Genomic DNA, 14,611 nt, shown 5'->3' with positions numbered 1-14,611 from the left:
GTTGAAAGGCATTATTTACTGCAAATGGTGGCTTGGTTGTTTTGGCTTAAAGTTGAAAGGCACTACTTACTGCAAATGGTGGCTTGGGTGCTTTGGCTTGAAGTTAAAAGGCACTACTGTAAATGCACTTACTTCCTGTTTGCACTGTATATTGATTTTAGATAAAACGCTACCACTTACGGCTGTGATTTTTGGCCATTTTACTCAGTCCCCCTCCGCTGAGCAGGTGCAGAGAATTCTTCCCATCAATGAAAAATAAAAGTGTTATTAGTTTTTTTTTAAATGTTGAGAATCTCTCTCCTGTCAATCACTCCATGAAAGCCACACCTTTTCCGGTGGGGGGGGGGAGGGGTTATAAAACCCGGAAATGTGGGTGTGGCTCAGTCTCTGCAAGATGGAGGAGGGAGAGGTCACGACTCGCTGTCTTTAGTGGCTTTGCACCCTACTTCAAATGGTATGAAACTGCACTTGAATTTGGTGGCCTTGCACCCTACTAGAAGTGGTAAGAAACTGCACTTGAATTTGGTGGCCTTACACCCTGCTTGAAATAGAATTTCAAGGATTAGCCGTGAGTCAACTACCAGCCCACCAGCCGATTAGCCGTGAGTCAACTACCAGCCCACCAGCCGTGAGTGAGTGAGTTGCCAGCACAACAGGCTTGATTGACTGAGATGCCAGCCCAAGTATCCATTTGGCGCACAATTTGCATACTAGCCCTATGGAAACCAGTCCCTTCAGCCCACAACACCCATACTGGCGCTCCAGAAAGCCCCCCTCCCAACTGGCCACCAATATTAGAATTGGTGGAGAGGTGGAATATTGCATTGGATGACCAGCCCTCCTGTGTGATGCTGGGACCCAATGGGTCCCACTTAGTCTAGTTCAGTAATAGATATGTAGTGGCACAGTTGGTGGAGCTGCTGCCTCACAGCACTAGAGACCCAGGTATGATGCTGACCTCGGATGCTGCCTGTGTGATGTTTGCATGTTCATCCTGTGAATGTGCAAATGTTTTCTGGGTGCTCCGATTTCCTCACATATCCCAAGGATGTGTGGGTTTGTTGGTTACTTACCCAGTGTTTGTCGGTAAATTGTCTCTGGTGTGTAAGGAGTAGATGCAAAAATGGGATTACAGAGAACTGGTGTGAATGGGTGACCGGCGGTCAGTGTAGACTCACTGGACCAAAGAGCCTGTCTCCATGCCATATATTTCAATCAAAAATGTTGCCAGAGTGTCTCAATGATGACCCAGATAAATCGTGAACACAACTCCCCTTCTCTCTTTGCTTGTCTCTCACAACTTGTGGATTAAACACGTATGTAATACTTTCCTTGGTTTAAGTTAAAAATACCTCTGTCATCTTCATCCGGCTTGACGTCTGCATTATCACCACTTTTGTCTGGTTTATTGGTTTTCTCCACTTTATCTGAAGGATCTTGTTTTACATTTGCTGAAAGAGAATTATACATTAAAATTAAGGCAAAAACGTCATAGCTAACCAAAGTAATTCATTCATTATCATTGCTCCACAGTGATTCTGACAACGTTATACCAGAGCACATTCCCAATGCAGTGATCATCAAACACGCATTTCTGTTTTTTCCAATTACAGGAAGGGTGTGGAAGCTTTGGAGAGGGTGAGAAGATGTTTAGCAGAAGCTGCCTGGACATGAGCATTTTACTTAGAAGGAAGAGTTGGACAAACTTTCGTTGTTTTCTGAGATTGAGAGGAAACGTGATAATTATGAGGTGCATAGATAAGGTGGTCAGTCAGTCTTTTTGTCCAGGGTGGAAATGTCAAAGCCTAGAGGGCATAACTGTAAGGTCAGAGAGGGAAAGGAGACGCATGGGGCAATATTTGTGCACCGAGTGATAGGTGTTTGGAACACGCTGCCAGGTGTGGTGGTGGATGCAGATACTATAGTGGCAGTTAAGAGGCTTTAGATAGTCATGTGGATATGCAGGTAATGGAGGGATATGGACCATGAGCAGGCAAAGAGATGAGTTTTTCTTGACATTTTATTCAGCGGGGACTCTATGGGCTGAAGGTCCTGTTGCTCTGCTGTACTGAAATGTGCCGTTCTGTTACTGTTCTAATGACAAGAGAGTGATGAAGCTTTTATATTATTTATAATTGTGAGGTAATTATTTTACGTTATTAGGTAATTTGATTAATGTCCATAATAAAAGGAAAAGTAAACAATAAAAACTCAGCATGCTTTTTGGCATATAAGGATGCCAGAGGCTCCAGGTATCCCCGATTCTCAAACAGAGGAGGCTCATGATATCAGATTGATAGACAATGGGGAAGTATATATTTTATCAAATGACGCTTTTTATTAAAAAAGAGTTGAGAATCACTGCATTGGAGGTTTGCTATTCGACAACTATAATGCGCTACACTAAACTATAATATGCTACGCTATCGCAGAAAATTGCGATGTTCCTGTAATTTAAAATTTTGCTGGCAACCTTTTTTGTTTAAAAAGCATGAGCTATGTATGAGAAATTTGTAATTACAGGTTAAATTGGATTTTCTTTGTATATCAAGCATGCAACCTATTTATAACTCTTCCCTCTATTTTCACCAAGTTCCACGTTTCGTACATTGCCTCAAGTCTCATTTGAACCTCATGCCCAAGATCACTTCATTGTCCCATCCTTTATCTCAATTTTCTCCGCAGTCTAAAGGGCCTGTCCCACTTAGGCAATTTATTTCAGCCTAAGTCACAGTCGTAGCAGGTCGCCGAAAAAGTGGCGACTGGACCCCCCCATTACGACAAGCTAGCAACTAGTCGACGTCAAGTTACGGCAAGCTACCGACAACCAGCGACCCAATCGTCGCCACTTAGGATGTCCACCTACGACAACCGACGTCCACCCGCGAAAAGCTACGACAAGCAACGACTCAGTCGCCGGTACCTGTCGCCAGTTGACGTAGGTAGTCGCCAATGGATACTCACCAAAGGCAGCACCCGGCGACAACCAACGTCACCTGGCGACAACCTGCGTCATCCTGGTGACGACAGGAGAAGACAAGCTACGTCAAGCCCACAGTCGCCGAAAAGTGTTGAACATTCAAAACCAACGGCGACCAGAAAAACATTATGACTCTTTAGGCGACTACTCACGACCATACAGGCGCCACCCAGCGACCATGCGAAAACAGCCTAGTCGCCGAAAACAAAAAAATCACCCAAGTGGGACAGGGACTTAAATCTCTCCTTTCAGCAACAGCCGCTGCCTAATTCTGTTCCTTGTGCAGCCTTTCCTTCACCTCTCTTCCTGGTGAATCTGGTTCTCTAACTGCATCACTCCATTCCGAACGCTGTCAACTCTCATCCGTAAATCATTCTTCCCAATGTACACAAGTATCATATAAATGTAATGAGCAAAAAATTGAAAATTAAAAAATTAAAAAATGGTGAGAATTTGAAAAAAACAGAAAACGTTGGGAATACTCAGAAGGACAGGCAGCATCTGTGGAAAGATAAACAGCCAGTGTTTCAGTTCTGATGCAGGATGACAGACCCGAAATGTTCATTTGCTTCTCTTCGCATAGATGCTACCTGACCTTTGTGTCGTCTTTCATCATGACGGTTTAATTATATTAAGCATCTCTAAATGACTAGTTATTTTTTCCTTGATTGTAAATTGTAAACCTGCATCTGCAGTCTGTTGTGTCTGTAGTTAACCATGCTTGCATTGGAAAAGTTGGCTGTGATAAACTTTGGTGAAATATAAACTCGTTAAATTATTTCCATTCTTCAAATGTTGAAACAAAAAAAAAACAATGCTGAAATGATTGTAATAATTAGAATTGTACCGGACTTGACAATATTTAGAATGTTTTGGATCAGCACCTTCCTGCTGGCTCTGAGTGCCCACAATATATTAAAAGAGCCAAGGATAGCTTCTTACCTTCCTTCGGTTCAGCACTCGAAGTTTCCTCTTTCAGTTTTAGGTTGCCCAGCTGCAATAAAAGAAAGCATGTTGCTTAGTAAAGAGGAGAGCGAGCATTCTGGAGGTATAATGACACCTATTTGGGAAAAAGAAAGACTATCATGATCAGTCTTCAGACTTTTCGAAGAGATACAGTGCGGAAACCGGACCTTCGGCCCACCGAGGCCATGCCCACCAATGTACACCCCATACACCAACGTTATCCTACACGCTAGGGACAATTTACAATTTTATCAAAGCCAATTCACCTACAAACCTGTACGTCTTTGGAGTGTGGGAGGAAACCGGAGCACCTGGAGGAAACCCACGCGGTCACAGGGAGAATGTACAAACTTAGCATAGGCCGCATCTGCAGTCAGGATCAAGGCATGTCCCTGGTGCTGCAAGGCAGCAACTCTACCACTGCACCACACCAACCTTTGGCAACACCCGTTTTCAATCCATTCATGGCCATATGTTGAAACTACCACCACAGAATATACACCTTTTGATCTGTAGAACCCTCCATATCATCATGTTTCTGATTAGGTCTTTAATATCGCCACCCTTTCTTTCTCTACTGAATGTGCTTCTATCAAGCCGGTTGGGCTGTTGGTTGCACAGTTGGAAATAGAAATATTGATAGGTTTATGGAGGAATCAAAGGAAGATTTTGTGGGGGGGGGGGAAATCTGAAAGTAATATTGGGACAAAGGAGATTTTACAATTTTATTTATTCAATGAAAAAGGCATTAACTTTATCTTGAAAAAAGAATCATGTCAAAATAGCAGCTGACATATGAATAGCAAGTCAAAAATTGAGGCAAAATTGTTAAATTACTATTTCACCAAGTCAGAATCCCACATAAATAATGAACCTTAAGCTTGTGAACCTGAACATAAGATGAGGAATTTGAATTTAGTTAATTGTAGAATTGATTTATAAAAAAACACAGCATGGAAACAAGCTCTTTGACCCAATGAGTAGTGATCGTCAATCACCCATTTACAATAATCCTCCTCTAATCTAATCCAATTTTATTCCCTCCATATTGTTATCATGTAATACACTGTTCACAACAGTGACGGGGAGCTCAAAACTATCCATTTGCTACAAGAGTCTGGTGTACAAAAGCCATATACAGTGCCCTCCATAATGTGGAGTACAGACACAAATAAATAAATGACGGTCTTTGTCCCAAACATTGTGGAGGTCACTGTCTGCAATAAATTCTGCCATCCATTGCCACCTTGCCCTGTGAGCAACCCCAGATTAATCACCCCTTCTCAAATGCTACTTGGTTCCATTAGCAATGGATCTTGTAAACTATGCTAGTTCCACCAAGACAATCTTTACTTTAAAATATCTGGTCAAACTAATCTCATAGTAAATGTAAAACAGCTTAATATGTATAATAGGTTTTTATAGGTTTTGAATGAATATTTACTTGAATGTATTTCATAGTTTTTGAAATATGGCTAAAGTTTAATTAATTATGCATCTAGGAAAATATGGTAGCCACTATGTTCGTAAACAATAGACAATAGGTGCAGGGGTAGGCCATTCGGCCCTTCGAGCCAGCACCGCCATTCAATGTGATCATGGCTGATCATCCCCAATCAGTACCCAGACATAAGGAACTGCAGATGCTGGAGTCTTGCATGGAATAAAAAGTGTTGTGGTAACTCAGCAGGTCAGGCAGCATCTCTGGAGGTTATGGATACACATTTTAGGTTGGGACCTTCCTTCAGACTGATTCCACAAAGTGCTGGAGTAACTCAGTGTCAGACAGCATCTCTGGAGGACCCCTCTTCAGCCTCAAGAAGGGGCCCGACCCGAAACGTTGCCTGTATGTCCTCCAGAGATGCTGTCTGACCCGCCGAGTTACCCCAGCACTTTGCATTCCATGCAAGGCTCCAGCATCTGCAGTTCCTTATGTCTCCAAATCTGACGAAGTCTGAGGAAGTGCCTCTAAGTCTGAAAAAGTGTCGCCTTCATTTTGTTTTTTAATTTATTGAATTTTGGTTCAAAGATTCAGTCTGATGAAGGGTCCAGACCTGAAATGTCACCTATCCATTTTCTCCAGATGTTGCCCGATCCGCTGAGTTTCTCCCAACATTCTGTATCTTTGGTATAAACCAGCACCCGCAGTTCCTTTTTAGCACTGCAGCACAAGAGCCTCTGAACCTTCCAACCAATTTAGTCTCCCACAGTCCTATTCAACGGCATCACCATGTCTTGTGGCATATTATCCACTCGCACTAACTACAAAGCGAATGAACCCCTCTTTAGCAAACCACACTACCTGGTCATCACTGTTTGGAGACAGGTTTTCCAAGAAGTAACTCCCGCACAAGCGTGGACTTTATTACTTCATTAAACACACATCATAACATCTCCCCCCCTTTTCCAAAGAGAAAAAAACTTACAGATGCACAATGTATGCTCGCTGGGCATATATCTGTCCAAGTGAGAAAAGAACACTTTTTTTTTAGTAAAAGTTCCTTTCCTTCCCATCTTATTTTCGTAAACTTGGTTATCTTTCTTGCAACCTCATACAGATATAACAATTGAGAATGATAAAATCAATGTGTCACATAGTCTCTGAGATACTTTGACGGTCCCACAGCTCGACCCGAGCAAGTTTTCATTGTTTCGTTCATGTCAATATCATTCCTTATTCCCCGTTCTTAAATAATGTCATGGAATCTTTCAGTTACATCGGAAAGCACAGGGTAAATCCTTCAACTAAGATGATATAAATGACAATCTGGCCACCTTTAGCCAATTTCCCATAAAACGTTTTCTATTCACGCCTGACCAAATGTCTGTTAAATGTTGTCATAGGACCTGGTTCAACTATCTCCTCTTGCAGCTCGCTCTATATACCCACTACTCTCTGTGCAAAATAAATGTCCATCAGGTACCTATTAAATCTCTGATAGTCTCCTCACCACCACACCTCCTCTTGCCTGTCCCTACTCCTCTCCTGTTCCCTTCCCTCACACTCCTCCTCTACCAAGCTTATCAGATTTATCCAAGTGCTCATGTAAAGTGATACTTGTACTGAACTGTATGCAAAAATGATTTTCACTGTACCTCAGTACATGTGACAAATAAAGTACCATTGAATAACACTCCCGCACTCTCTTCTCCACCTTTTCCCTTCCTCTCAAATCTGCCAATTCCCTCCACTCTTCCCTGACCCCCTACTTTTCCCACGACTTCTTCCCCCATCCCTCCCCTCTACCCCTTCTGTTGGCAGAGGTGCATTGTGCAGCGATTCTTGCAGCCTACCCAGTGCTAGACCGAAGATAATTCAGAGCAGTAAAAAACAGTGGGGCATCCATCTTGTTCAAACTGGAAGAGAAACTTTATTTACACACTTGCTCACACATCAATTACAGTACCTCTCATTGGCTGTCAATAACAGCACCTCTTTGGCTGTTATCATTGTCAGTTACTATTGGCTGCTATCATTGTCAGTCATTCACCACCTGCACCAAGATTGTCTGAGTAACAATACAACATTAAGATTAACTTCGTTACAATTGAGAGCATATTTTTCATATATGTCAACACCCCCACTTGCTCTCGCATTGTTATCGTAACTCAAAATAAAACATCCTAAGGTTTTCTACCTTATATCATGTAGACTTTTACATACATGGTTATTCTCCAAACATAAACTTTGCAAACTCCATCAACTTAAATTTTGTTGCAGGTTTTGTCATCACATCTGCTACCATCTGGTCTGTTGGACAATACTCCAAACTTATTTTGCCATGATTCACAGTGGACCTCACAAAGTGATATTTTATGTCCACATGCTTACACCTCTGTCTACTTACAGGATTCTTTGCTAACGCAATTGTACCCTGGTTATCCTCATAAACCTTGGGTGTTGGGTACTGATGTCCATCAATACCTTCTAGTAATTGTACTAGGTACATACACTCTTGTAGTGTTGCGGCTAACGCCATATACTCAGCCTCACAAGTTGACAGTGCAACGGTGGGCTGCTTTTTGGTTTTCCATGAAATCAAAGGACCATTTTTGTTTAGGCTTACACAATAACCGGTTGTACTACGTCTGTCGGTTACATCAGCCGCCCAATCTGCATCACTGTACGGTTGTAACGCCAGTTTCTCGTTGTCACATTTCCTGTAACACAACTCTTTCTCAATTGTGCCTCAGTGTTGTGTTGTGGCGACGCCCTTGGCTGTCGACCAAGCAAACCTCCGCGTCTCCTCTGCGCTCCGCGACTCCATTACACCTTGTGCCGTCAGCCAACTCCACGCAGTGTCTCGGACTGGAACATATCATCGAACTTCTTGAACCTTGCTATATCAGTGATGATATGCGAAGTTGCCCCCGTATCGACCATCAGCCCTTTCAACTCGACTCCACGCTCTGACTGGATCTTCGCGTCCCTTTCACTCACCAGGAATGCATATTCCTTGTTGTTAATCTCCCCGGAAACTTGTCGTGCGTCGTCCCGCCGCTGTTTCCGTCTGCAGGTTGCGTCCCGGTGTGTGGTGCTTTTACAGTGACTACACCACTGCTTGCGATGACATGCTCTGGCTTTATGTCCTTTTAGACCACACCTGAAGCACACAATGTCCGCTCTCTCCGCACTTGTACTTGTCGTGTCGGGTCTCACACTCGGTTGCACACGTGCCTTCATGACATTGTCGTCGGATGCTGCTGCACGCATCTTTTCCATATCTTCATAACTCCGTAGTTTAGTTTTAAATTCGGCAAAAGGCATTGCCTGCTCACTTTGCGTGACATGGATAGCAAATGGTTTGAAAGATTCAGGCAATCCCTTCAGAATCATTGCAATTAACAGTCTGTCACTCAATACCTCACCAGCGTTTCTCAATGCTGTGATGGCTGTCTCTGCCCTAATAACATATTCAGTTACACTCTCGCTGCTCGACTTTTGAAGTGAAGTCAGTTCTGTATACAGGCTTATTACACGTGGCTTTCCCTTACCCGCATAATAATCTCTCAAAATAGTTAGCGCTTTCCGCCCATCGTCTGCTGCTTCTCGCATTACCAGCGACAAACTCTTGTCATCCAGAAACTGGATTAGCTCAGCATATGCCTCTGAATTTTTGGCCTCGTCTCCTTCTTCATTGTCGGTAGGCTCTTCCAAGATAGTATCCTTTAGCCCTTGTAACCGAAGATAGCCCAAAAATTTAGTCTCCCACAGCTCATAGTTCTTTTCATCTCCGTCAAAAACTAGCCGAGACCAGCGGCTACTCGACTGGGTGCTCCGTCTACTCATGGTGCTAGCTTAGCAAGTTAACTCTCACCGGACATTTCTCTCGGTGGTAAATCCCTGGGTAATTATCTCTGGGTACCTCTGAGTAACTCTAGGTAAAGCTGGGCCCATAACCTGTTGGCAGAGGTGCATTGTGCAGCGATTCTTGCAGCCTACCCAGTGCTAGACCGAAGATAATTCAGAGCAGTAAAAAACACAGTGGGGCATCCATCTTGTTCAAACTGGAAGAGAAACTTTATTTACATACTTGCTCACACATCAATTACAGTACCTCTCATTGGCTGTCAATAACAGCACCTCTTTGGCTGTTATCATTGTCAGTTACTATTGGCTGCTATCATTGTCAGTCATTCACCACCTGCACCAAGATTGTCTGAGTAACAATACAACATTAAGATTAACTTCGTTACAATTGAGAGCATATTTTTCATATATGTCAACACCTTCCCTCCACTTCGCCCCCCCCCCCCCCCCCCCATCTCCCTCCTATATCTCCATGCATACTCTGCAGCCTGTCCGTGTTTTTATTATTTTTTGTCTATGTTTATATGTAGTTTTTGTTATTTTATGTTGGGGTGTGGGAGGGAGGGGGAAACTTTTAAATCTCTCCCTGCACTGGAGACCCGACCTTTTCTCATCGGGTCTCAGTTGTCGTTGAGGCTGCAACGAGGAGCGGCCTCCAACAGAAGAAGCCGGGGACTCAGGTGCCGACTCACCTCGCCGTCGCGGAGCTGGCCGAGACCGGAGCGGGTGGAGCGGTGGAGGAGCACTGCCGCTGCTGCTGCTGATGCCGCTGCTGCTGCTGATGCCGCTGCTGCTGCTGATGCCGCTGCTGCTGCTGATGCGGAGGCTCCAACGGCAGGTCTGTGGACGGCGGCACCGGGAGCCCGCGGGTCCCTGGAGGGAGACCGCTTTTCAGGGCTCCTGCGACGGTGACTTCTCCCGCCCGAGTTGCGGGGTCGAAGAGCTCCTGGAGCGGGGCCTGACATCACTGCCCCGCGCGGCTTGGAATGGCCGCGGGACTCTGCGAGCGCCCACCGGGGGCTCTAACACCAAGACCCGGTGTGCGACCTTGCACCACCCGGCGTGGCTTTAATGGCCGCGGGACAATCGCCATCGCCAGCCGGGGGCCTAGACTTTGACTCCGGCATCGGGGGGGGGGGGGGGAAGAGTGCAGTGGGGAGATAAGTTTATTTGGCCTTCCATCACAGCAATGTGATGGATGTTTATGTAAAATGTAAATTATGTTGTGTCTGGGGTCTATTTGTGTGTAATGTATGGCTGCAGAAACGGCATTTCATTTGGACCTCCAGGGGTCCAAATGACAATTAAATAGACTCTTGACTATTGCATTCTCTCCCCGCCATTCCATGAACCAGCGCCTCCTGCCCTCTCTCCCTCCCACTGTGCCACCACCGGGCCCTCGGCCTCTCCGCCGACTCTCTCGGCCCCAGTGCGGGAGCCTCCCTCCCTCCCTCCCAGGCCAGGCCGGGTCTCCATCCCCGGGCTCGCCGCCGCCCGGGCCGGGCCGCACTCACCGACTCTGCCGTCGACTCCTGCAGGTCCACTGCCCGCGCCCACGACTCGGCCGCCATGACTCGTGAAGCGGAGACGGGAAAGGCGGGCGGGGGGGAAGCGAAACGGGGACGGACACGGCCTGGGCGCAGGCAACGGTCCCCGTCCTCCCTCCGGCAACGCCGTGCTGCCGCTGCAGCCCTGAACTTTGGTTCCTTGTACCTTCCGAAGAGTCCACCAGGGACTACACTGGAAGTTGGACAATTTAATACTTGACAATTTTTACATTTATCAAACTAATGAACCTACAAACCTGTACGTCTTTCGAATGTGGGAGGAAACCGAGGATGTCAGAGAAAATCCACGCAGGTCACGGGGAGAAGGTACAAACTCCGTAGTCGGGATCGAACCCGGGTCTCCGGCGCTGCATTTTGCTGTAAGGCAGCAACTCTACCGTTCCGAGGCTCATACTTAACCCAATACAACAGGGAACCGTGAGCTGCTCTGTGTCTGTCTGAAATAGATCAGGGAAGCTGGAAGTCTTTGGACTGTCCTAGTAGCTGATAGATGAGGAGACCCCCTCCAGGCACTGTCAAACAGCAGAAAAAAATAGATCCTTCGGCCCAACACATCCATACCAACCCAGGTGCTTATCTAATCCCATTTTCCTGCATTTGGCCCATTTCTTCTTCTTTCCTATCCATGTACCTGTTCAGAAGATTGTCAAATGCTGTGATTATTCCTTCTTCTGGCAGCTCGTTCCACATACGAACCACCCTATATTTTGTTTTGGTATTATTATGTGTACCGTGGTATGCTCCTGTATCTTCTTCCCGATTGTAGAAGCAAAATGAGAGCTTGGCCAGGGTGGTTTGGGTCTTCGATGATATTGGCTGCTTTTTTGTGGCAGTGTCTCTTACAGTTCCCCTCGATGACGGAGCGGTCAGTACCTGTGATAGACCAGGCTGTGTTTACCACCCTCTGTAATCTCTTTTGTTCCTGGACATTCGTGTTGCCGAACCAGACCATGATATGACCAGTCATTTATGTCCTTTACTGTGCACTATAAGTTCAATAGCATATTCCTCTTTCTCATATTCTTCAAAACCTCAAAAAATGCAGTCAGATTTGCGAAGTAGTATTACCTTGCGCAAAACCACAAAGACACTTTCTTTTCTAAATCGTCATAAATTAATTTTTCTCTTTTATACATCAAGCCCGCTTAATGGAATCTTTCCTATTCATGTCAAAGGGCTACAGGAAGATAGAAACAATACTGCAAGGAAGTTGTCAAAGCTTCCTTGAAAAGAAGCGGGAGCAAAGGAGGTTACAAATAGTGATAGCCGCTGCCCAGTCCATCACAGGTACTGACCTCCCCACCATCAAAGGGATCTGTAGGAGGCACAGCTTTAAAAAGGCAGTCAATATCTTCAAAGACCCAAACCACCCTCGCCATCGGAAAGAAGGTACAAGAGCCTGATTACCATATCCTCCAAGTTCAAAAACAGTTTCTCCACAGCAACCACCAGGCTTTTGAACAACACTGCACAAACCTAACCTCAGCAACTATAATCTTCAATGGACTGTGTCTTTAGTTGTATTACAGACTTTGGCAGCACTATTATGGTTATCTTTGATTACTGTGTAATTTTTGGATTATTGATTATTTTATATTTATCAGTGTTACTGCAATAATAGGCATGTATAACTGCAGCAAGTACGAATTGCATTGTTCCATTGCAGGTACGTTAGACAATTGAGCGCCCTTGACTCATGTGTGCAATATTTTCATGGATCGATAGTCATTGAGTGTGGAAACAGGCCCTTTGACCCAACTTGGTCACGCTGACCGTTGTGCCCAATCTACACTAGTCATACCTGCCTGCATTTGGCCCATATCCCTCTAAACCTATCCTATACATGATCCTATCCCAGATGATTTTTTAACATTGTGATAGTATCAGTCTGAATTACCTCCTCCGGCAGTTTGTTCCATATACTTACCACCCTTTGTGTAAAAAATAATGCCCCTCAGGTTCTTATTAAATCTTTTCCCCCCTCACTTTACTTTGTCCCCCCCCCTCCCCCCATCCTGCCCTCACTCCTGGCCTAAGACTAACTGGAATGGTGAAGGAGCTTTGGGGATGGCATTGAGAACCTCGTCTCTTCATCTGGGAGACCCAGACAAAATGGCGGCAGCAGTACCCCGCTTTCCACCCCATCCCTTTGGCTCCTGCTGTGGCAGAATCTGCAGGAACATCGTTGGAACTATCAAGCCGCTCTGAACCTGTGGAGCTAGAATGGATGTAACGAATCTTTAACCAGGAGGGACAGACACTGAAGAAGAAGATAAGCATCTTTGAGAAGAATGTTTTGTTCATAATTAGGTAAGGGAATAAGAGTAGATAGTTTAATTAGTGTCTTTTTTTCCAGACAAAATGTGTGCACACCAATTAAAAATTAAGCCTCATTTATCAACAATGTTTTTCAATCAATATGCCCAATATTTATTTGTTTAAACTTAGAGTTCAGTTACTATAATAACTTGTAATATAGTTAGGCTTGGATAGAGTGGATGTGGAGCGGATGTTTCCACTAGTAGGAGAGTCTAGGACTAGAGGTCATGGCCTCAGAATTAAAGGACATTCCTTTAAGAAGGAGATGAGGAGGAATTTATTTAGTCAGAGGGTGGTGAATATGTGGAATTCTTTTTCAGAGAAGGTTGTGGAGGCCAAGTCAATGTTTTTTTTTAAGGCAGAGATAGATAGATTCTTGATTAGTACAGGTGGCGGGAGAACAGGTTTAGGAGGTAGAGATAGATCACTCATGATTGAATGGCAGAGTAGACTCGATGGTCTGAATGGCCGAATTTTCTGCTCCTATCACATATGATCTTATGAACTGTAAACATTTCGTCACCCGTCCTTTTTCTCCAGAGATGCTGCCTGACCTGCTGAGTTATTCCAGCACTTTGGGTCCATCTTTGGTATAAGCCATCACCTTCTGTTGTTTGTTTCTATTAATGTTCTAATCCATTCACTTACATTGTACAATGTCTAAGCATTACTAGTAAATATATGTGTCACTTTGGGGGTACCGGTACAATGTATCTGTGCATGCCGTCAAAAAAAGCACTGGTTCTAGATGGAATAGTACCTAATGAAATGAAAGGCATTCTGTGAAGTGCATTCTAAAACAAAATGTGCGTATGAGAAATAGCTCCCTTGACAGAGCAGCCTTGAAGAGCTGTTTAATTCATTGATGCCACTGCCAATCCCAGTATTTATTGCCCATCATTAATGGAGGAGGCAGTGGGAATGAAGCACATTGGTACATCCAGAGACAGGCCTGGACTGTGGAAGATCAGCAGAATTCCTCCTGAAGGACACGGTGAACCTATTGAGTTTTCACAATAATCCAGTACTTTCATCCTCACATTACTGATGCACCTATTATTTAAATTTCAGATTTATTGTATCATAACTTGCTGAAAAGTCATCAGGATCATAAGTGATAGGAGTAGAATTAGGCCATTTGGCCCATCAAGTCTATTCCGCCATTCAATCATGGCTGATCTATCTTTCCCTCCTAACCCCATTCTCATGCCTTCTTCCCATAACCTCTGACACCCATACTAATCAAGAATCTATCTATCTCTGCCTTAAATATATCCATTGACTTTGCCTCCACAGGTTTCTGTGGCAAAGAATTACACAGATTCACCACCCTCTAACTAAAGACTATAGTCATACGACATGATTGCCTTCAGTGGTCAGGGCATTGAGTTTAAGAGTCTGAAAGGTTAAGTAGGCTGGAACTCTACTCTTTGGAGTTTAGAAGAATGAGAGGCGATCTCATTGAAA

General features: G+C 44.5%; 1 protein-coding gene across 3 annotated transcripts in view; it reads right to left on the bottom strand.

Annotated features, from left to right (window-relative positions):
• The window catches only part of ddx19a (DEAD-box helicase 19a), a 40,135-nt gene extending 29,212 nt beyond the window's left edge, over positions 1-10,923 (bottom strand). Inside the window, exons 1-3 of one of the 3 annotated variants that reach the window (XR_008725908.1) lie at positions 8,388-8,516; positions 3,923-3,974; positions 1,353-1,451 (exon numbers count right to left, since the gene is read on the bottom strand). Coding sequence is in view for 2 of the 3 variants with exons in the window: in XM_055659578.1 (XP_055515553.1) it covers positions 1,353-1,451; positions 3,923-3,974; positions 8,388-9,236 (1,000 nt within the window). In the remaining variant the exon portion in view is untranslated. Of the gene's footprint in view, positions 1-1,352; positions 1,452-3,922; positions 3,975-8,387; positions 9,307-10,771 lie in introns of those variants that run through there. The other 2 variants (XM_055659579.1, XM_055659578.1) reach the window with 2 other exon arrangements.
• Between the last annotated feature and the right edge of the window lie 3,688 nt (positions 10,924-14,611).

Source organism: Leucoraja erinacea, chromosome 30 (assembly GCF_028641065.1).
Source record: "Leucoraja erinacea ecotype New England chromosome 30, Leri_hhj_1, whole genome shotgun sequence".
Taxonomy (NCBI): Eukaryota; Metazoa; Chordata; class Chondrichthyes; order Rajiformes; family Rajidae; genus Leucoraja; species Leucoraja erinaceus.
Note: the sequence above shows the minus strand (reverse complement) of the source record. Positions and strands in the feature narration are given on the sequence as shown.